This window comes from Tamandua tetradactyla, chromosome 11 (genome assembly GCF_023851605.1).
Source record: "Tamandua tetradactyla isolate mTamTet1 chromosome 11, mTamTet1.pri, whole genome shotgun sequence".
Lineage (NCBI taxonomy): Eukaryota > Metazoa > Chordata > Mammalia > Pilosa > Myrmecophagidae > Tamandua > Tamandua tetradactyla.
The window spans coordinates 80,451,251-80,475,201 of NC_135337.1; the positions used below are offsets into that span (position 1 = coordinate 80,451,251).

Sequence of the window (23,951 nt, forward strand, 5' to 3'; positions counted from 1 at the left end):
TTTCTCTTAGATAGCCTCCATCGGGCTGGCATTTAAAAATACTTTCAATTACACATGGTTGTTAAAAATAATCTAGTGACTTTTTTCCTGAGCTTTCTGAGATGATCCTATATCTTTCAGTCATGTGATGAATGATGTGACTAGGTTTTCCAGGGTTGAACCAACCTTTCTTATGAGATAAACTTGCCATGGTTATGATGAATGTATTTCATGTGCATGGTTTCCTTTGAAATCATTGAATTTAATTTGTTGCTATTTCATTAAGAATTTTTGCATCTATATTTTCAAGTAAGACTGCCCTAGATGTCGTTTCCCTGTGTGTGTGTGCCTGGCTTTGACATCAGGGTCCAGCTAGCTTCCTCTGCTGTTCCAGGGCAGGGTTTTCTGGTCCTTTATTTGACCAGCCATGTTTCAAGCACCCAATGACTTTCCCTTGCACAGTGTGGTGACATATGTGCTAATCTGCAATTTGGCTTTTTTTTTTCTGTTAATATATTCTGTACATCTTTTAAAATCAGCCTGTGACACCATGCTAAGTAAATTAAGCCCAACAATTGGGCCCATGTTCTCTGATTCCATTTCTACAAAATATCTAGAATAAGCACATTCAGAAACAGGAAGTAGATTCGAGATTACCAGGGGCTAGGGAGGCAGGAAAAGGGGGTAGTTTTTACTTAATATGTATCTGGGGTGATGGAAAAATTCTGGTGATGGAACCACAACACGGTGAATGGAACAGACACTGCTGAATTATAGATTTGGATGTAGTTAGAGGAGGAATTTTAGGGGCTGTGCTGGTTTGAAACTGTCGTGTACCCCAGAAAAGCCATGTTCTTTAATCCTGATTCAATATTGTTGGGTGGGCTCTTTCTGATTAAGTTGTTTCCATGGAGATGGGACCCACCTAATTGGGGGTGGGCCATTCTGATTAAATGGTTTCCATGGAGAGGCGTCTCCACCCATTCAAGGTGGGGTTGCTTTCTGGAGTCCTTTAAGAGGGAAATATTTTGGGAAAAGCTTCAGAGCCCACATAGCCAGAGACCTTTGGAGATGCAGAAATAAAATGCACCCCTGGGAAAGCTGTTTGAAAACAGGAGCCAAAGGACCAGCAGAGGTCAGCCATGTGCCTTCCCAGCTGACAGGAGTTCCTGACTCATGGCCTTTCTTGTGGGAAGGTATCTTTCCCTGGAGGCCTTAGTTTGGACATTTTTATGGCCTCAGAACTGTAAACTCGCAACTTAACAAATCACCTTTATAAAAGCCACTCTATTTCTGGTAGATTGCACTCCGGCAGCTTTAACAAACTAAAACAGGTGGACTGTGCTGCTCCCATGATAAAAAGGCAAAAGTGCAAATGAATAAATAATATAGCTCCCCATTAAAAAAAAAAATCGGCATGTCTCTGTTGCATGGAGAATCTACAACACGCTCTTAAACTGCAGCTTCAGCCTCTGCCAGGACATTTCGTGAATTCTCTATGCAGCTTCCTATTGGATGGACACTCGCCTCGGTCCCGGGATTTCTCCAACTCACGCTGCCTGGAAAATTCCTTGACTTCCATCACGGCGCACAGGGTCAGTGCCATGGAAGTCTAGACCTGCCCTGGACAGCTGCCGGGTCGGGGTGGGGGGTGGGGGGCCACACCCGGCCGGAGCACCCCTCGGGCCCGTGTACCTGGCAGGAGTCCACTCTGCCCTCCAGGAACCCAGCGCAGAGCATGCGGTCGGTCAGGGAGAAGTTGTAGAGGACGCTGCACGTCTTCTGGTGTATGATTCCCACAGATGCTTTCTGTAGGATATCGGGCTTGGTCGCTATAAGGAAAAGGAGACCCCAATAGGCCCCTTACCCAGCGGTCTCCGACCCCCTGGGAGCCACCCTCCCGGCCCCAGATGTGAATGGCAAAGTGCAGGCATCAACACACTTTCCCGTTAAGGGCCAGATAACCAGTATTTCCCGTTTTGCACAGCCCCAGATGCTACTCATGCCAATGGGCATGGCCACGTGCCAATAAAACTTTATTTAAAAACAAACACGCCAGGGGCCAGATTTGGCCTCCAGGCCCTCACGTGCGCCCCCTGGTGGGCGGGTGAGTAAACCACGGTTGGTTGGACCCTGTGTTGGGAGCGTGATTTAGAGCACATCTAAAGGATACCAAATACAGTCCACCCCTCCAGCTGTAGGTGCCGGGATGCAGACTGGAGGGCTTCCCCCAAATCCCTCCCTTGGGGCCTGGCAGGAGCTGGGAAATAAAACTATCACCCTCCACCCCTGACCCCCACCCCCACACCCCCAGGCCGGGCTTACCGTTTCCTTCCTGGGTGTTACCCCACCCGGAGATCATGCACCGGCGGCCCACGGGGAACTTCTGGATGGCCAGAGGGAGGCAGACGGGCTGGATGTACTTGTTGAAGCGCAGGGGCTCGGCCAGCTCCAGCACCGCCAGGTCAAAGTCGAGGGAGCCGGGGTTAAACAGTGGGTGCAGCACCACCCTGCGGAGGGCCACCTTCACGGGGCTCCCGCCCACGCCCGCCAGGGACGCCGTGCCCAGGTGGGCACGCGCCAGCTCCACCTTGGTGCTGCAGAGACAGGGGCCACAGGGCCGGGGCGGCTGCCTCCAGGGCGAAAGGTAGAGCTCCCAGGGGCCCCGCCGGGGGGGGGGGAGTGGGGGGACTGGAGGGGGGACACTCTGGTCGATGCCAGCCTCGTATCCTCTGTGTGTCACAAGAGGGAGTCGGCCCTGCAGGCACCCAAAAGCCCCGAGATGCCACCAGCATAATGACTATCAAAACCTGGTCATCAAGCGGAGGGGACAGAGGCCCTTATTTCCTTTCCCCCCATGCCCTAGAAGCCCTTCTCTGTCCTCCAGAAGACAGCTCGGCCCACCCCTGGAGGAGGACAGGCCAGTGCGGGACAGGGGCCCCAGCACCTGCTCTGCTCTCATCTTGTTTTGCAATCAGACATTCAGGGATGCCACGTCTGAGCTGTTAAGTAAGGAATCTGGGCTCCAAAAAAAGATCTGGCTTTTGTCCCAGCTCCTGGGGGTACATCCTGGGAATTCCCCAAGCGAAGGGAATGTCTCGTGTTCTCTGTGGAGGGGACCCCCCAGGTCACACCTGGCACTTTATGCCGGTGCAACGACTCGGGGTGCTTTTGGAGTTGGGGTGGGAGGGAGCTGCCCATGCCAGAAGGACCCACCAGGTGAGTGAGCATTGATCAGCCTGAGCTTGGGGACAGGACAGGGGGGCAGAAGAGTGGCTTCAACCATGCCGACGGAAGCAGATCCCAATAAACACCATGGACAAAGGCTCAGGTGAGCCTCCCTGGCTAGGGATGCCAGAGACAGTGGTGGCCCAGGCAGTGGCCCCCAGGACCAAGATGGTCACACCATGGTAAGCGGTTATTGAATATATGGGGGTGCCCAGCAGTACCTGGGGCGAGGCAGGACTTACTGGTTGAAGCAATGGGCGGCGGAGAGCAGCCAGCGATCACCCACCACAGTGGCTCCGCAGAAGTGCCGGGGACCCTCCTTCAGGCTGACCTGCCAGGGCACCTCCCCTGAGGCGGCTCCGAGCCCACCCACGATGCGGGTCGGCTTCTCCATGGCGGGCCTGGCCCCACACTCTGCAGGGGAGAGAGGGAAGGACTCAGGACCCAAAGGAATGGAGAGCGGGGACTCGGGGAGATACCTGCACACCAGTGGTCATCACAGCATTAGCCACAGGAGCCAAAAGGTGGAAACCACCTAAGTGTCCATCGAGCAAGGAATGGACCCACCAAATGTGGTCCACAGAGACAGTGGAATATTATGCAGCCATTAAAAAGGAACGAAGTCCCAATATGTTACAAGGTGGATGCAGCTTGAAGATATCACATCCAGTGAAAGAGGCCAGATGCAAGAGCACAAATGCTGTATGATCTTGCTTATATGAAATACCCAGAAGAAGCAAATTGTATGAAGACAGAGAGTAGATTCCAGGCTGCCAAAGGCCAGGGGGTGTGGAGGTGGTGGAGGAGTTATTGCTTTCTGGGCACAGAATTTCCGTTTGAGATGATGAAAAAGTTTTGGTGATTGTGCCCTTGTACACTGCTGGTGGGAATGCAACAGGGTGTGGCTGCTGTGAGAAACAAGTCTGATAGTTCCTCAAAGTGTTAAGCGTGGAGTTACCACATGATCTAGGAATCCCACTTTTAGACATATGCCTCAGAAAATGAAAACATAAGTCCGTGCAAAACAGTGTTCATGAATATTCATAGCAGTATTATTCATAATAATGAAAAGGTGGAAACAGCCCAAGTGTCCAGCAACTGGTAAACAGAAATACAAAACATGACCCGTCCATACAATAGAAGAAGCATGAGCCACTGATTGTATACTTCAGATGGATTGTATGGTGTGTGAATATATAGCTCTATAAAGTTGCATTAAAAAAAAGGAATGAAGCACTGATACATACATCAACACAGATGGAAAGTATAACTGGAAGAGAACCAAGAAATGATCACTGGTCACTCCCAGGTCACTGAGTGACTCCAGATGGATCTAAAAGTTAGTCTCTCACCCACACTGTTCCCACAATCACTTTTGCCAGATTCTTGTGGATCCTTCAGAGATATTCTATGTATACCCTCTTTTTTTTTGCTGAAATTTTTCATATTTTAGTGATTTTTCTACAAGAATAGAAATATAAGGTTCTTAAGCATTATGTTGCATTCCTAATAAATGCTGAATCAGCCAGCTTCTATATGAAACTTAATGGTGTAAATATACCCTCTTGCATTGACTGAATTTACCATGTGTGTAGACTATCCTTTAAAAAATAAAAAATATAAATCTGAAAAATGGCCAAGCTGTAACCTCCCTCTATGCCTGTGCTCATGACAGACATTACTAATCAACTGCCAGTCGCTTTCACACAGAAAGCTTCAGAAAGCCAGAACCAATCAACCCCATCCAGCATAGGAGATGACACCTCCTTCTGCCTGTCTCCCCAGAAAGTACCTTGTGGCTTGGAAGCAGTGGCTGAGTTGAGAGCTTCGGTGCCAGGGGTCAGCATGGGGTTGTTGGTAGGGCTGTTAGCTACAGGATTCCTGGTGCCAGTGGGCCAGGCACTGCTGAGGGTGACAGGTGCAGGGGCCTCCGTGGGGACCAGAGTCGTGCTTGCCATGGTAACTGCCTCCAAGATCCAGTCACGCAGCCTTGTCACGCGGGCATAGACTCCTGGCCGCCGAGCTTCTGCACAACCGATTCCCCAGCTCACGATGCCAGCCAGGAAGAACCTTCCAGAAGGTTCCTCACAGACCAGGGGGCCTCCCGAGTCACCCTAGGAGCCAAAGGCACACACTTAGGCTGAGCTGGGGTTCTGCACAGCAGCCGGCCCAAATCCCAGAGCTTCAGGGTAAAAGATGGAGCCCTGAGCTAGGGCTCCCAAGATCTCTCTCCACATGAGCTCATGGGGCAAATTTGGGCTAAAAATTCACAACTCAGACTCTTAGTTTCTTCTTTTGTAAAAATAAAACAAGACACTTGGACTATGGGCTCTCCAAAATCTCTTTTGGTTCTAAAACCTGAGCGAAATAAACAACATCCCCTCCAATCCTCACCCCAGTAGATCTTTGGTAATATTACCACTTGCTTAGGCTGCCAGTGTGGCTGCCCTGCTGGAGCCTCCCAACACTCCACCGGCAGCTGCAGCATTTCTCCCAGAGTGTCCCTCTGCTCTCACTCACCCTCTCTTTCTACCCTTTGTCTTCTCTCCATCCGCAGTTCACGTGAACTGAGAACACAAGTTCCCTCATTATTTCTCAACTTTTTCTCCAGCTCTGGTTCACCCACGCACAGGCAGAAGTCCCTCCCATCTTTCCCCCTCCCTGCTAGGTCTTAGAAATGAGAGCAAAGATTTAAACTAAAAAGAAAGGAATCTGTACTTGCACTAAAAATCAAGCAGGGAAGGACCAGAAACTATGAGGGACTCAGGAGAGGCCGAGAGAAGGAAGCAGCTGCCCAGCTGTATGGTGACACCCAAGGAGGAAGAGAAGGCTTCCTCTAAAGGAGGAGATAGCTGGCAGGGGTGTTGGTTGGGGTGCAGCAAAGTATTTGGGCAACAGCAAGGGATGAGCAAGACAGGAAGGTATTCAATTCCTTGAAAGGGGACACCTAATCCTGGAAAACGAGCTGCTGGTGTCCCCCACCCAGGGACAAATATGAAATCAACCCAAGTGTCCATCAATAGGTGAATGGGTAAACAAAAATGTGGTCCAGCCACACCATGGAATATTATTCACCTATACAAAAGGAATGAAGTTCTGATACATCCTGCAACATGTGGTCCTTGAAGATACCATGCTGAGTGAAATAAGCTAGACAAATAAGGACAAACAGCATCTGGCTTCAGTTATATGAAATGCCTAGAATATGCAAATTCCTGGAGAGACATTAGATTACAGGTTACTTGGGGGAGGGGCAGGGGAAAGGAGATTGGGGGCTCAATACACCCCACACAGAGTTTCAGTTAGGGTGACGGAAAAATTTTGGTAATGGCTGGCAGTGACATCAGCACAACATTGTTGAGTGTGACTAATGCCACTGAATTGTATACTTAAAAGTGGTTAAAATGGGGCAAAATAAAGTTTCAGAGGCTGAGAGATTTCAAACATAGTCAAGAGGTTATCCTCCTGGAGGTTATTTCTTATGCATTATGTAGATATCCCTTTTTAGTTTATGGTGTATTAGAGAGGCTAGAGGGAAGTACCTGAAACTGTTGAACTGTGTTCCAGTAGCCTTGATTCTTCTTCTTCTTTTTTTAAACATGGGCAGGCACCAGGAATCGAACCCAGGTCTCCTGCATGGCAGGCGAAAACTCTGCCACTGAGCCACCATTGCCCACCCAAGGAGCCTTGATTCTTGAAGACTGTATAACTACGTAGCTTTTACAATGTGACTGTGTGATTGTGAAAACCTTGTGCCTGATGCTCCTTTTATCCAGGTTATGGACAGATAAGTAAAAAAATAAGGATAAAAAATAAATGCATAATGGGGGGTGGATAAAGGGTAAAAAACGGTTAGATTGAAATACTAGTGGTCAAGTAAGGGGTATGCGATGTATGAGTTTTTTCTTTTTTTCTTTTTATTTCTTTTTCTGGAGTGACACAAACGTGCTAAGAATGATCATGGTGATGAATACACAACTATGTGATGATATTGTGAGCCACTGATTGTATACCATGTATGGAATATAAGAAGAAAAAATCCCATTCACAATAGCAACTAAAAGAATCAAATATCTAGGAATAAATCTAACCAAAGATATAAAGGACTGTACACAGAAAACTACGAAACATTGCTAAAAGAAATCAAAGGCCTAAATAAAGGGAAGAATAGTCTGTGTTCATGGACTGGAAGACTAAATATCGTTAAGATGTCAATACTACCCTAAGTAATTTATAGATTCAATGCAATCCCAATCAAAATTCCAACATTCTTCTTTGCAAAACTGGAAAATCCAGTCATAAAATTTATATAGAAGGATAAGGGGTCCTGAATAGCTAAAACCATCTTGAAAAAGAAGAATGTAGTTGGAAGACTCACACTCCCAATCTTAAAACTTATTACAAAGCCACAGTAATCAAAACATCATGCTATTGGCACAAGGACAAACATACAGACTAATCAAATAGAACTGAGAGCTCAGAAATCAACCCTCACATTTAGGGCCAATGGATTTTTGACAAGATGGCAAAGACCTGTCAATTAGAAAAGAATAGTCTCCTAAACAAATGCTGCCAGGAAAACTGGATCTCCATTTGCAAAAAGAGACCATGCCGGAGACCCGGGTTCAATTTTCAATTCCCAGTGCCTGCCCATGCAAAAAAAAAAAAAGAAAAAGAAAAAGGAGAAGCCCTACCTCACACCATATAAAAAATCAACTAAAATGGATCAAAGACCTAAATACAAGAGCTAGAACTATCAAACTCCTAGAAGAAAACATAGGGAACCATCTTCAGGACCTTGTGTTAAGAAATGGTTTCTTAGACTTAACATCCAAAGCACAAGCAAGAAAATAAAAAAAATAGATAAATGGGACCTCATTAAATTTAAAACTTCTGTTCCTCAAAGGATTTTATCATGAAAGTAAAATGACAACATACACACCAAGAGAAAATATTTGGAAACCACCTATTGGATAGAGGATTAATACTCAGAATATATAAAGAAATCCTTCAATGTAACAACAAAAAAGACAAAGAACGTAATTTAAAAATGGGCAAAAGACTTGAACAGATGTATCTCCAAGGAAGATAAACAAATGGGCAGAAAGCACATTAAAAAGAAGCTCAGAAAACCTTCTTGACCCAAAGGGGGAAGAGTGAAATGAGACTAAGTGTCAATGGCTGAGAGATTCCAAACAGAGTCGACAGGTTATCCTGGAGGTTATTCTTACACATTAAGTAGATATCACCTTGTTAGTCAAGATGTAATGGAGAGGCTGGAGGGAACTGCCTGAAAATGTAGAGCTGTGTTCCAGTAGCCATTTTTTTGAGGATAACTGAATAATGATAAAGCTTTCACAATGTGACTGTGTGACTGTGAAAACCTTGTGTCTGATGCTCCTTTTATCTACCTTGTCAACAGACGAGTAGAACATATGGAATAAAAATAAATAACAGGGGTAACAAATGTTAAAATAAATTTAGTTTGAAATGCTAGTGATCAATGAAAGCAAGGGGTAAGGGGTATGGTAGGTATAATCTTTTTTTTTCTTTTCTGTTTTTGTTTTATTTCTTTTTCTATTGTCTTTTTAGTTCTTTTTCTGAATTGATGCGAATGTTCTAAGAAATGAAGAATATGCAACTAAGTGATGATATTGTGAATTACTGATATATATGTTAATGTTTTATTTGGTTTGTTAAATTTCCTTTAATTAATAAATAAATTTTAAAAAAAATAAAAAGAAGCTCAGCATCATTAGCCACCAGGGAAATGTAAATCAAAACTACAATGAGATACCATTTCATACTAGTTAGAATGGCTACTATTAAAAATTGGAAAATTGTAAGTGTTAGAGAGGATGCAGAGAAATAGGAACACGCATTCATTGCTGATAGCAATGTATAGTAAAATGGTGCAGCTTCTGTGGAAGAGAGTTTGGAGATTTCTCAGAAAGCAGTCTCACCACTAGGTTTAGAACCAAAAGAATTGAAAGCAGAGACTCAAACAAAAACTTCCACATCAGCATTCATAGCAGCATTATCACAATTGCTGGAAAATGGAAGCAACCCAAGTGTCCATCAACCAATGAATGGATAAACAAAATGAGATACACACGATGAAATATTATGCAGCCATAAAAAGGAATAAAGTTCTGACATGTGCGACAACATGGAAAAACCTTGAAGACAACATTGCTATGAGAAAGAAGCTAAACACAAAAGAACAAATATTGTATGACCTCATTGTTTTGAAACAATTAGTATAAGCAAACTCAGAGTCAGAGCCAAAATATACAGGTTACCAGGGGATGATGTGGGGAAAGGGCACAGAAAGTTAAGGCTTAAAACATACAAGTTTCCTACTGGGAATGATGGAAATGTTTTGGTAAGGGATAGTGGTGATGGTAGCACAACGTTGTGAGTGCGATTAACAGCATGAAATATGTGTTCTTAAAAATGGGACATTTTGTGTTGTATATATGTCACCACAATAAAAATTATTCATGAAAGAAAGACATTCAGGTCAAACTGAATAACTATGTTTGCATGAAACATACTTAATGGAATAACCACACCTGGAATTAAATTACAGTTCTCCGACTAAAAAGAAGAAATGGCATACATGCAGCAAGAACAGGAGACTACAAAACAAAAACAGATGGCTGCGAGGAAGAAGGAAACAATTACAGTTCTTAAAGAAAAGTAGAATTACTGAAATATCCAAACAGATGGGCTGAATGGCAGAATGGATGCAGCTAATGAGTAAATCAGAAGACGGCATAGGGAAAAATCTACCCAGAATCCTCTCTCCATCTCAAGGTTAGCTGGCCAGTGACCCTCATTCCAGCTGCAATCTTCATGCTCTCAGGTTCCAGGCTTAGGATGTGGGTGTCTGGGGGTGGGGGGAGGTGGCCATTATTCAACTGACCATCATGGTAAGGGACACTCAAGGAAGGGGGTCAGATCCTAAGCCTAATAGAACCAAGGAAGCTCTCCTTAAAAATCAGCGTTCAGCCATTAAGTACTTGGAATCTCAGGTAGGACATGAGATTTTGTTGGTTTGTCCAGAGTGATGCCCCGATGAATCCCTGAGTGATTTGATCAGTGAGTGGAAAAGTATTTGCAAAGTCCCCTTTGGGGAATGGTGAGAATGGGAGAAAATTCAACCTCCCCAAGTTGAATTCTTTTTTTTTTTTTCTTTCTTTTTTTTTTTTATTAATTAAAAAAAGAATTAACAAAACAATTACAAATCATTCCAATCTACATGTACAATCAGTAATTCTTAATAACATCACATAGTTGCATATTCATCATTTCTTAGTACATTTGCATCGATTTAGAAAAAGAAATAAAAAGACAACAGAATAAGAATTAAAACAATAGAAAGAAAAAAAAACATAAAAAAACAAAAACAAAAAACCTATACCTCACATGCAGCTTCATTCAGTGTTTTAACATAATTGCATTACAATTGGGTAGTATTGTGCTGTCCATTTCTGAGTTTTTATATCCAGTCCCGTTGTACAGTCTGTATCCCTTCAGCTCCAATTATCCCTTCTCTTTTTTTTTTTTTTTAATTAACGGAGAAAAAGAAATTAACCCAACATTTAGAGATCATACCATTCTACATATGCAATCATTAATTCTTAACATCATCACATAGATGCATGATCATCATTTCTTAGTACATATGCATTGGTTTAGAAGAACTAGCAACACAACCGAAAAAGATATAGAATGTTAATATAGAGAAAAAAATAAAAGTAATAATAGTAAAATCAAAACAAAACAAAACAAAAACCTATAGCTCAGATGCAGCTTCATTCAGTGTTTTAACATGATTACTTTACGATTAGGTATTATTGTGCTGTCCATTTTTGAGTTTTTGTATCTAGTCCTGTTACACCATCTGTATCCCTTCAACTCCAATTGCCCATTATCTTACCCTGTTTCTACCTCCTGCTGGACTCTGTTATCAAGGACATATTCCAAATTTATTCTCGAATGTCTGTTCACATCAGTGGGACCATACAGTATTTGTCCTTTAGTTTTTGGCTAGACTCACTCAGCATAATGTTCTCTAGGTCCATCCATGTTATTACATGCTTCATAAGTTTATCCTGTCTTAAAGCTGCATAGTATTCCATCGTATGTATATACCACAGTTTGTTTAGCCATTCTTCTGTTGATGGAGATTTCGGCTGTTTCCATCTCTCTGCAATTGTAAATAACGCTGCTATAAACATTGGTGTGCAAATGTCCGTTTGTGTCCTTGCCCTTAAGTCCTTTGAGTAGATTCCCAGAAATGGTATTGCTGGGTCGTATGGCAATTCTATATTCAGCTTTTTGAGGAACCGCCAAACTGCCTTCCACAGTGATTGCACCATTTGACATTCCCACCAACAGTGGATAAGTGTACCTCTTTCTCCGCATCCTCTCCAGCACTTGTCATTTTCTGTTTTGTTGATAATGGCCATTCTGGTGGGTGTGAGATGTTATCTCATTGTGGTTTTCATTTGCATTTCTCTAATGGTCAGGGACATTGAGCATCTCTTCATGTGCCTTTTGGCCATTTGTATTTCCTCTTCTGAGAGGTGTCTGTTCAAGTCTTTTTCCCATTTTGTAATTGGGTTGGCTGTCTTTTTGTTGTTGAGATGAACAATCTCTTTATAAATTCTGGATACTAGACCTTTATCTGATATATCATTTCCAAATATTGTCTCCCATTGTGAAGGCTGTCTTTCTACTTTCTTGATAAAGTTCTTTGATGCACAAAAGTGTTTAATTTTGAGGAGTTCCCATTTATTTATTTCCTTCTTCAGTGCTCTTGCTTTAGGTTTAAGGTCCATAAAACCGCCTCCAGTTGTAAGATCCATAAGATATCTCCCAACATTTTCCTCTAACTGTTTTATGGTCTTAGATCTAATGTTTAGATCTTTGATCCATTTTGAGTTAACTTTTGTATAGGGTGTGAGATATGGGTCTTCTTTCATTCTTTTGCATATGGATATCCAGTTCTCTAGGCACCATTTATTGAAGAGACTGTTCTGTCCCAGGTGAGTTGGCTTGACTGCCTTATCAAAGATCAAATGTCCATAGATGAGAGGGTCTATATCTGAGCACTCTATTCGATTCCATTGGTCGATATATCTATCTTTATGCCAATACCATGCTGTTTTGACCACTGTGGCTTCATAATATGCCTTAAAGTCAGGCAGCACGAGACCTCCAGCTTCGTTTTTTTTCCTCAAGATGTTTTTAGCAATTCGGGGCACCCTGCCCTTCCAGATAAATTTGCTTATTGGTTTTTCTATTTCTGAAAAATAAGTTGTTGGGATTTTGATTGGTATTGCATTGAATCTGTAGATCAATTTAGGTAGGATTGACATCTTAACTATATTTAGTCTTCCAATCCATGAACACGGTATGCCCTTCCATATATTTAGGTCTTCTGTGATTTCTTTTAGCAGTTTTTTGTAGTTTTCTTTATATAGGTTTTTTGTCTCTTTAGTTAAATTTACTCCTAGGTATTTTATTGTTTTAGTTGCAATTGTAAATGGGATTCGTTTCTTGATTTCCCCCTCAGCTTGTACATTACTAGTGTATAGAAATGCTACAGATTTTTGAATGTTGATCTTGTAACCTGCTACTTTGCTGTACTCATTTATTAGCTCTAGTAGTTTTGTTGTGGATTTTTCCGGGTTTTCGACATATAGTATCATATCGTCTGCAAACAGTGATAGTTTTACTTCTTCCTTTCCAATTTTGATGCCTTGTATTTCTTTTTCTTGTCTAATTGCTCTGGCTAGAACCTCCAACACAATGTTGAATAATAGTGGTGATAGTGGACATCCTTGTCTTGTTCCTGATCTTAGGGGGAAAGTTTTCAATTTTTCCCCATTGAGGATGATATTAGCTGTGGGTTTTTCATATATTCCCTCTATCATTTTAAGGAAGTTCCCTTGTATTCCTATCTTTTGAAGTGTTTTCAACAGGAAAGGATGTTGAATCTTGTCAAATGCCTTCTCTGCATCAATTGAGATGATCATGTGATTTTTCTGCTTTGAGTTGTTGATATGGTGTATTACATTAATTGATTTTCTTATGTTGAACCATCCTTGCATACCTGGGATGAATCCTACTTGGTCATGATGTATAATTCTTTTAATGTGTTGTTGGATACGATTTGCTAGAATTTTATTGAGGATTTTTGCATCTGTATTCATTAGAGAGATTGGTCTGTAGTTTTCTTTTTTTGTAATATCTTTGCCTGGTTTTGGTATGAGGGTGATGTTGGCTTCATAGAATGAATTAGGCAGTTTTCCCTCCACTTCAATTTTTTTGCAGAGTTTGAGGAGAATTGGTACTAATTCTTTCTGGAACGTTTGGTAGAATTCACATGTGAAGCCATCTGGTCCTGGACTTTTCTTTTTAGGAAGCTTTTGAATGACTAATTCAATTTCTTTACTTGTGATTGGTTTGTTGAGGTCATTTATGTCTTCTTGAGTCAAAGTTGGTTGTTCATGTCTTTCCAGGAACCCGTCCATTTCATCTAAATTGTTGTATTTATTAGCGTAAAGTTGTTCATAGTATCCTGTTATTACCTCCTTTATTTCTGTGAGGTCAGTAGTGATGTCTCCTCTTCCATTTCTGATCTTATTTATTTGCATCCTCTCTCTTCTTCTTTTTGTCAATCTTGATAGGGGCCCATCAATCTTATTGATTTTCTCATAGAACCAACTTCTGGTCTTATTGATTTTCTCTACTGTTTTCATATTTGCAATTTCATTTATTTCTGCTCTGATCTTTGTTATTTCTTTCCTTTTGCTTGCTTTGGGATTAGTTTGCTGTTCTTTCTCCAGTTCTTCCAATTGAACAGTTAATTCCTGCATTTTTGCCTTTTCTTCTTTTCTGATATAGGCATTTAGGGCAATAAATTTCCCTCTTAGCACTGCCTTTGCTGCGTCCCATAAGTTTTGATATGTTGTGTTTTCATTTTCATTTGCCTCGGGGTATTTACTAATTTCTCTTGCAATTTCTTCTTTGACCCACTCGTTGTTTAAGAGTGTGTTGTTGAGCCTCCAGGTATTTGTGAATTTGCTGGCATTCCGCCTATTATTGATTTCCAACTTCATTCCTTTATGATCCGAGAAAGTGTTGTGTATGATTTCAATCTTTTTAAATTTGTTAAGACTTCCTTTGTGACCCAGCATATGGTCTATCTTTGAGAATGATCCATGAGCACTTGAGAAAAAGGTGTATCCTGCTGTTGTGGGATGTAATGTCCTATAAATGTCTGTTAAGTCTAGCTCCTTTATAGTAATATTCAGATTCTCTATTTCTTTATTGATCCTGTCTAGATGTTCTGTCCATTGATGAGAGTGGGGAATTGAAGTCTCCAACTATTATGGTATTTGTGTCTATTTCCCTTTTCAGTGTTTGCAGTGTATTCCTCACGTATTTTGGGGCATTCTGGTTCGGTGCGTAAATATTTATGATTGTTATGTCTTCTTGTTTAATTGTTCCTTTTATTAGTATATAGTGTCCTTCTTTGTCTCTTTTAACTGTTTTACATTTGAAGTCTAACTTGTTGGATATTAGTATAGCCACTCCTGCTATTTTCTGGTTGTTATTTGCATGAAATATCTTTTCCCAACCTTTCACTTTCAACCTATGTTTATCTTTGGGTCTAAGATGTGTTTCCTGTAAACAGCATATAGAAGGATCCTGTTTTTTAATCCATTCTGCCAATCTATGTCTTTTGATTGGGGAATTCAGTCCATTAACATTTAGTGTTATTACTGTTTGGATAATATTTTCCTCTGCCATTTTGCCTTTTGTATTATATATATCATATCTGACTTTCCTTCTTACTACACTCTTCTCCATACCTCTCTCTTCTGTCTTTTCATATCTGACTCTAGTGGTCCCTTTAGTATTTCTTGCAGAGCTGGTCTCTTGGTCACAAATTCTCTCAGTGACTTTTTGTCTGAGAATGTTTTAATTTCTCCCTCATTTTTGAAGGACATTTTGCTGGATATAGGAGTCTTGGTTGGCAGTTTTTCTCTTTTAGTAATTTAAATATATTATCCCACTGTCTTCTAGCCTCCATGGTTTCTGCTGAGAAATCTACACATAGTCTTATTGGGTTTCCCTTGCATGTGATGGATTGTTTTTCTCTTGCTGCTTTCAAGATCCTCTCTTTCTCTTTGACCTCTGACATTCTAACTAGTAAGTGTCTTGGAGAACGCCTATTTGGGTCTAATCTCTTTGGGGTGCGCTGCACTTCTTGGATCTGTAATTTTAGGTCTTTCATAAGAGTTGGGAAATTTTCAGTGAAAATTTCTTCCATTAGTTTTTCTCCTCCTTTTCCCTTCTCTTCTCCTTCTGGGACACCCACAACACGTATATTTGTGCGGTTCATATTGTCCTTGAGTTCCCTGATACCCTGTTCAAATTTTTCCATTCTTTTCCCGATAGTTTCTGTTTCTTTTTGGAATTCAGATGTTCCATCCTCCAAATCACTAATTCTATCTTCTGTCTCTTTGAATCTATCATTGTAGGTATCCATTGTTTTTTCCATCTTTTCTACTTTGTCCTTCACTTCCATAAGTTCTGTGATTTGTTTTTTCAGTTTTTTTATTTCTTCTTTATTTTCAGCCCATGTCTTCTTCATGTCCTCCCTCAATTTATCGATTTCGTTTTTGAAGAGGTTTTCCATTTCTGTTCGTATATTTAGCATTAGTTGTCTCAGCTCCTGTATCTCATTTGAACTATCGGTTTGTTCCTTTGACTGGGCCATATTTTCAATTATTTGAGCATGATCCGTTATCTTCTGTTGGCGTCTGCGCATTTAGAGAGATTTCCCTGGGTATTGGATCCAAAAGTTTGGAAGATTTTTCTGTGAAATCTCTGGGTTCTGTTTTTTTTTTATCCTGCCCAGTAGGTGGCGCTTGTGGCACACGTTTGTCTGCGAGTCCCACCAGTAAAAGGTGCTGTGGGACCTTAAACTTTGGAAAACTCTCGCCGTCCGGGGGGTTCGCTAGCCGAAGTGGCTTGAGCCAGCCCGGGGTCCGAATGCAGGGAGGGTTGCTGGTCGCCGCAGCCCGGGAAAGCGCCCGTCTGAATTTCCTAGTCGGCCCTGGGCGACAAGTGTGGCGGGAGGGCGCCAGCGGCAGCGGCCCGCCCGAGAGAGTGCACGTTCCCCGGGAGTCACGGGTTTGGAAGGGGCCTCCCCCACCCGTCACCGTTCTCCGCGGCCTGGGGATTTCCGATCCAATTCTCTCAGTTGGTCCGGGGGGCTGCGCGTGGTGTGGGCGCCAGCCGCCTTGGTTTCAGGGGACCGCCTCTCCAATTCTCCCAGCCGGCCCGGGAAGGGGGAAGGGAGTAACTCCGGTCGCTTCACGCTCCGCCCGGTGAGGCCCATGCGCCTCGGCAATCTCACCCGAGCTGCTTCTCTCAGCCAGCCAGCCGTTCCAGGATGGGGTACGCTGTCTTTTTTATCTCTGTTGTGGCTTTGGGCACTTTCTGTATCGTTTCTACTCCCCTAGTAGCTGTCCTGGAGAAGAAACTAAGATCCGCGCGTCTTACTAAGCCGCCATCTTCCAGGAAGTCCCCCCAAGTTGAATTCTTGATATTCTCACAAGCAGTGTGGACAACCAAAGCTATAGGCTGAGCCCCCAATCTTGGGGTTTGTTCATATGAAACTTAACCCCACAAATGATAGGTCAAGCCTACTTAAAATTAGGCCTAAGAGTCACCCTCAAGAGAGCCTCTTTTGTTGCTCAGATGTGGCCCGTTTCTCCAGCAACACAACAAGCAAACTCACCACCCTCCCCCTGTCTACGTGGGACATGACTCCCAGGGGTGTGGACATTCCTGGCAACGTGGGACAGAAATCCTGGAATGAGCTGAGATCCAGCATCAAGGGACTGAGAAAACCTTCTCGACCAAAAGGGGGAAGAGTGAAATGAGACAAAGTATCAATGGCTGAGAGATTCCAAACATAGAGTCGAGAGGTTATCCTGGAGGTTATTCTTACACATTAAGTAGGTATCACCTTGTTAGTCAAGATGTAATGGAGAGGCTGGAGGGAACCGCCTGAAAATGTAGAGCTGTGTTCCAGTAGCCATGTTTCTTGAAGATGAATGAATAATAATATAGCTGTCACAAGGTGACTGTGTGATTGTGTGTAAAGAAGGATTTTATAAAACTTAACAGCAGCTAATTTTTCTTGCTTAATTTAGCTATTTACATATATTTTAGCTTCTGAATGATAGAAATATCCAGAAAAAGCATTTGTGTCATTTTATATTCACTGCTATGCATTTGGTGTGAGTTAAGAATTGTAAAGGAAAGAGTTATGGGCCCCAACAGGCTAAGAAAAACAACTCGGGACTTCCTAGGGGCGGTTATCTGCTTAAAAGGGTTATGGGCCCCATCAGGCTAAGAAAAACAACTCGGAACTTCTCAGGGGCGGTTATCTGCTTCTTGCATGAAGCAACTCCCATGACTCATGCGCGAAAAATGCTTGTTGTAAAAATGTTTGTTATCTGCTTCTTGCATGAAGCAGCACCTGTGCCCCATGCTCGACCCTCACCCCCCCTCATCCTACCCCTTAAAAGCTTCCCCAAACCCAGGCTGGGGGCTCTCTCTCTCTCTCTGTTCCTGCGTGCTCAGTGAGCCCCATGCATGTGTGGTAAATAAACCCCTCGCGTGTTGCATGAGAGAGCGTCTCTTGGAGTCCTCCTTTGCGTGGCAAAACTCTCGAATTCTTACAGTGAAAACCTTGTGTCTGATGCTCCTTTTATCTACCTTGTCAACAGATGAGTGGAACATATGGAATAAAAATGATTAATAGGAGGAACAAATGTTAAAATAGATTTAGTCTGAAATGCTGATGATCAATGAAAGCGAGGTGTCTAGGCAAGGACACCAGGACAGGCTTGGAGGCCATTCTGGGAAGGAAAGGGGGTTTGGAGAGCAAGGGTTGAGGTTCGGTAAGACCATCAGAGCTAGCCCTTGTGAGCAAAGTGGAGCCCGGTGCCCAATCCCCATTCCCTAAAGATCCTTCCAGAACAAGGGTCCCTAAGTCTGTGGACCTCCTGGCATTTGAGACTAAGTCATGTCCATGTGGGCACTTTTCTGGGGAAGGGGGCTGGACCTCCGCTAGAGAGGAGTCAAGAAGTGGGGTACAGGCCCCATCCCTGAGAGCTGCAGGTAGCAGGGTCTTACCTGGCAGGAATCCACCTTTCCATCCAGGTAGCCAGCACACACCATCCTGTCAGTGAGCGAGTGGCCATAGAGGCTGGCACACAGGTCTTCGTCCAGTAGCTCCACTGTGGCTTTCTGCAGCACCTCTGGCTTGACCACTGCCCGGGATGGAGACAGACGAGTTGGGGGAGCATGCAGAGCCCCAGGCAGACACCCCGAAGCCGGGAGGCTGAAGGAAATCTCCCTTCTAAGCCTCGGTTTCCCCTGCTGCTAACGGGACTGCTAGCAGCACCTCACTCAGATACTAGCTGAGCCCCTGGTTCACCATCTCCACCCAGACAGCTAAGAGGCATGGGACTGACCACCAGCAAGGGAGAAGTCCTGGTTTCCCCTGTCCAAACCTGCTGCACTATCAGCTGCCCCAATCCCCAGCTCTGTCCTGCTAGAACTCAGGCCCCAAATCTCCAAGTCAACCTCTGGCCGCTCTCTGCCCAGACATCAGTCATTCCAGAATCTGCCCGTGTCTCCCTGCCCAGCCAGGAAGCTGTCATTCCTTGCTTGGGTCATTGCTTCTGCGTTACCCTATCCCTACTCAGATTATATTTGTTCTTAATCCTGCAGCCAGTACGATGCTTGTGAAATGCTTACTCAGGTCATGCTGTCGTCTCTTCAAACGCTGCACGGGCTTCTCCTGGCCCCAGTGAACGCCAACCTCAGGGGCCTCCTTGTTATCCTTCCCATGTGCCAGGCATCCTCCTACCCAAAGCCTTTGCCTCCCTGTTCCCTCTGCCTGGAATGCTTGTCCCTGCAGTATCTGTATGGCTCCCTCTATCATCTCCCTTCTCCACGAGGCCTACCCTGACCCTCCCCCTATTTAAAATTGCAGCCCCTCCCCACTTTATCCCTGCCTTACTTTTCTCTATTAGATTCATGACCATCTATGGCTTTTATTTTCTCTCTCTCTCCCTATAGCTGCCCTGTCCAGTACATTTGGCCACTAGCCACTTGTGCCTATTTAAATGCAGACTTTAAGTAATTCAAATGGAAACAAAAGCCAAAACTCAGTTTCTCAGGCCCACCGGACACATTTTGAAGGTTCGGTGTGGTGGCTTTTGTATGGCTAGCAGAGAGTAAAACATTCTCACAGTCGCTGGTTTAAACTGCGAGCCCCACATGGGCAGAGATTTCTGTGTTCTGATGACAGCTATTCCCTGGAACAGAGACTGGCATGCCGAAGACATGCAAATGTTTATCGGCTACATTTAACAACTGTCATCACCATCATCACTTATCATTGATGATGATATGCCTGGAAACACCGTGTCCTCATTAGGTAACTTGTGGCAAATGTCTTTCCTTACTGCAAGGTGTAAAAATCTTCCAGAGTTTCTCTTCCTTCTTAGCCAGGCACAGACACAGGTAAACACTCAAACCAAGACCGAGTGGCCCCTTCCCGGGATGTCAGTGGTGGTAAATCCTCAGGTTCTGCAGACAAAGCCCCCTGACCTTGGGCTGTACCCCCAGACACCCGCTCAACTAGCTTGTTTCGGCTAACTGCAGAATTAGGCAGTGAGCCTTAGAATGTTCTAGAAGTGTGCTGCCCAATACAACTTTCTGTGGCCATGGGAATGTTCTATTCCATGTCCTCTGACACCCCCCGAACACACCAGGCCCCTTTTCTGCCCGCCCCCTAGAGTTTGCACTCCCTGTCCTGCTCTGGTCTGAGCCTAAGTGTCACCTCCCTTTCCTAAAAACTGGGTCCCCCTGATTCATTTCCCTTGCAGCGTCCTGCTGGTCTCTTCCCGAGAGCCTGACCCCGCCGAGTCATCTGGCTCACTGCCTGCCCGCGGGGGACCTCCCCGCTCCGGCTGTCGGGGGTGCTTACGAAAATCTTCCTTGAGATACCCCCAGCCGGAGATCAGGCACTTCTTCCTGGGCGGGAAAACGTGCGAGGCCGCAGGAAGGCACACGGGCTGGATGTGCCGGCCGAAGGGCAGGGCGCTGCTCAGCTGGAGCACCGCCACGTCGAAATCGGCCGTGTCCGCGTCGTAGCGCGGGTGCTTGATGATTCGGGTGATCCGTGTTCTCACGGCGCTGGCCTCCGAGCCACTCAGGTGGGTGGTGCCCGCGGAGACCACCCATTCCCTGGGGTCTTGGAATCTGCCGGGACAAAGCAAGGCTCAGAGTGGGGGGGGGGGGACACCGCCGCGCACAGCGTCAGGCCGGGAAAGGGTGAGGCGAGCGAGGCACTCGCCGCAGGCAAGGAATTTATGGCGGCGACCAAAAACACAGCCACTGAGACGGATGACACGGTCATCACCACGTTGCAAAAAGTCAAAACAAAATGCAGGAGGTTCTGGATGACAGAATAGCAAAGGTTTTAAGCAGAGACAGGAGCTGGCAGGGAACTCTGCCTTCTTGCTACAGCTCTCCTATTGTAAACAAATATCATTTTATGGCCCGAATAGAACTGATACATATATATAATAAAATATAATATATATATATATATATATATATTTTTTTTTGGTGGGTGATTTTGCTGTTTAAAATGCCCCCCACCCCCCAGTTGTAGTGCTGCAGTGCCAGCCACTGCTCCTAAGCAGAAAAGGCTGTGACGTGCCTTACCAAGAAAATCTTCCTTCAGACACAACTTTTAGTGCCGTTCATTGGCTCTAAGTTCAAAGTTAATGAATGAACAATATAAATGAAATGTCACCAGAAACCGACATCAAACAAGGTGATGTGCCGATCTGCTGACGGAATAGTTGTGTCCATACGCCGGCAGGAACGACCCCTGCATTTGCTGATTCAGCATCCAGGGAGAGCAATCATAACTAATAAAAAATTAATAAACTTACAGCTGCAAATAACAAGAATCGACTGCGAATGAAATTCGCACATGGGTAGAGTAGAAATGCCCGTTATAAGCTCTTATTCTGTTAGGCTTTCTTAGAGACGCTTGTAAGAAACATTTTTTTTTTAATTCTGCCTCTTCCAGAGCATGGAAACTACCAAAATGGGGCAGTCGTTCTGCTTCTCGTGGGAATCTGCTAGTGTACCAGTTAGGGATAAATCCTCTTCCTGGGAAATCAGCCAGAAGGGGCTGCCTGTGTCACACCCCGTCCCTGGGGACAGTCTGCCTGAGTTAATGACGCCCACTGGGGTGGCAGGGAAAGGGACCCTTGGCTAATCCTCAGTCTGCCAGATGCTCTACAGCGAATGTTTACTACTGTCCTGACTCAGAAATAAAGCAATTGACATTACCTTTGAGGAACTGAGGCAGGGGCTTGTGCCAGGAGCCAGAGTTCCTTGGGGGTCCCCGAGAAAGCTGAGGAAACGGGTGTCACCCCGGAGCCAAAGGGTGGGTGGACAGAAAGGGATCTGAGCCGGCCTCTGAGCCTGCAAGGGTGTGGACGGCTGAGGCCACGGGGGCAGGGGGCTTACTCGTTGAAGCAGTGGGCAGCCGACACCAGCCACGTGGCGCTAAGGATACTGGCTCCGCAGAAGTGCTCGTTGTTTTCCCGCAGGCTGACTTGCCAAGGGAACTCTCCAGGGGCCGCTTCCACGCCACCCACGATCCTGCCGGCCGCCTTCCAGGCAGGTTGCAAACCGCAGTCTGCAAAGACGCAAGATTCCCACAATCAGGACCCCAAAGGCCCTTCTTTGGGAGGGTGCCAGCCAGGCAGGACTGGCACCTGAGCTCCTGGGACCCTTGCACTTGACTTTTGCTGCGTCCTTCGGGATAAGCCAGCCTTCCCTCTGCAGCACCTACAGCTGCCCCACCCCGGCACAGAGGTCAAACACACAAGGTCATATGCAGTTAGTGGCTGAGAAGTTCTCCATCCAGGAATCGTTTCTCTGCCCAAGCGTGTGTGACCTTCCTGGGGTGGACGTCACTTTGCCATCTTACATTTTGCCTATTACATTTATGGCCACAAGTGCCAGGTTCAAGGTGGACACTTTGGAAACAGATTTCACTCGAATTTGGGCTCTGCTGGCCCATAAACCAGAGTTGAGTCTTTGGTTTCTTGCCTTTTCCTCTCTTCTTCCCAGGCTGACCCTTGCTCCTAACTGCTCAATTCCAACGAATGTAGCCACTATCAACCAGCCTCAATAGGCTGAGGACATCTTTACCTCCCCTTGCCTTTGTCATCATCTACGTCAGGTGCCAGATTCTGAAGGTTTCCTTCATGACATTTTGCAAGTTTCAAGATTCTTATATGTTCATCTTTGACGCTGGATGCCGTGTCTTTCTAATAACTCAACTCTACTTTTATATCCTCTGGTAAAGTTTTGTGATCTTCTACTACATGTAAGCATGACACCTATTTATAGGTTTAAGTCTTTGATATTTTATTGCTTGTTGCTATCGATAATGAATGGCATTTTTCCCATTGAATCTTCTACCTTATTATCACTTGTATAGTTCAAAAGCAATAGCTTTATTATATATTTCTATTTATCTTATCCTGCCTGATTACTGCCTTGTCTTATTTTGCTAATAACTTTGGGGTCAATTTATTGATTCATTTTAGATAGACAAATATATCAACTGCAAGTTACAACAGCTTTGCCTCTTCCTTTGCAATACTTAAAGTTGCTTTTCTTATCATATCGCATGGGCTAGCTAGCATTGTTAAAAAAATGTCGACCACTCTTACAGCATTTTAATTGGCTATTCTCTTCCTCAAATCCCTTTGGCAACTCTCTACCATTTATAGGCTAAAGCTCCAGTTTCTAGTATTTAAGGCTTTCCTTGAATGTTCTGGTCTATTATTTCAGCCCAATTTCTTTTCCTACTCACTTAAGGATCCTGGACTCTACAACCTGGTCCTTTCCCTTTTCTCTGTTAGTTGTTGTGCTGGTTTGAAAGGAAGTATGCCCCCTAAGAAAAGCCATGTTTTAATATAAATCTCATTTCTTAAACATAGAATAATTCCTATTCAATACTGTATATTTGAAACTGTAATGAGATCATCTCCCTGGTTGATGTGATTTAGTTAAGAATGGTCGTTAAACTAGATTAGGGGATGACATGTCTCCACCCATTTGAGTGGGTCTTGATTAGTTTCTGAAGTCCTATGAAAGAGGAAACATTTTGGAGAATGAGAGATTCAGAGAGATTCAGAGAGAGCAGAATGACATAGCCATGAGAAGCAGAGTCCACCAGCCAGCGACTTTGGAGATGAAGGAAAATGCCTCCCGGGGGAGCTTCACGAAACAGGAAGCCAGGAGAAGACGCTAGCAGATGATGCCGTATTTGCCATGTGCCCTTCCAGATGGGAGAGAAACCCTGAACTTCATCGGCCTTCTTGAACCAAGGTATCTTTCCCTGGATGCCTTAGATTGGACATTTCTACGGATTTGTTTTAATTGGGACATTTTCTCAGACTTAGAACTGTAATCTAGCAACTCATTAAATTCCCCTTTTAAAAGCCATTCCGTTTCTGGTATATTGCATTCCGGCAGCTAGCAAACTAGAACAGTTGTTTATGTTTCTCCCCATACAATGGGTACCCCACCCTCTT

The 23,951-nt window shown here is 44.3% G+C and overlaps 1 protein-coding gene across 1 annotated transcript in view; it reads right to left on the reverse strand.

Annotated features, from left to right (window-relative positions):
• Positions 1–23,951, reverse strand: part of TMPRSS9 (transmembrane serine protease 9) — an 82,783-nt gene that overhangs the window by 7,073 nt on the left and 51,759 nt on the right. Inside the window, exons 8-14 of the mRNA XM_077121235.1 lie at positions 21,868–22,039; positions 20,306–20,580; positions 18,442–18,578; positions 5,000–5,321; positions 3,450–3,621; positions 2,305–2,576; positions 1,675–1,811 (exon numbers count right to left, since the gene is read on the reverse strand). Of these exons, the coding sequence (XP_076977350.1) occupies positions 1,675–1,811; positions 2,305–2,576; positions 3,450–3,621; positions 5,000–5,321; positions 18,442–18,578; positions 20,306–20,580; positions 21,868–22,039 (1,487 nt within the window). The remainder of the gene's footprint in view (positions 1–1,674; positions 1,812–2,304; positions 2,577–3,449; positions 3,622–4,999; positions 5,322–18,441; positions 18,579–20,305; positions 20,581–21,867; positions 22,040–23,951) is intronic.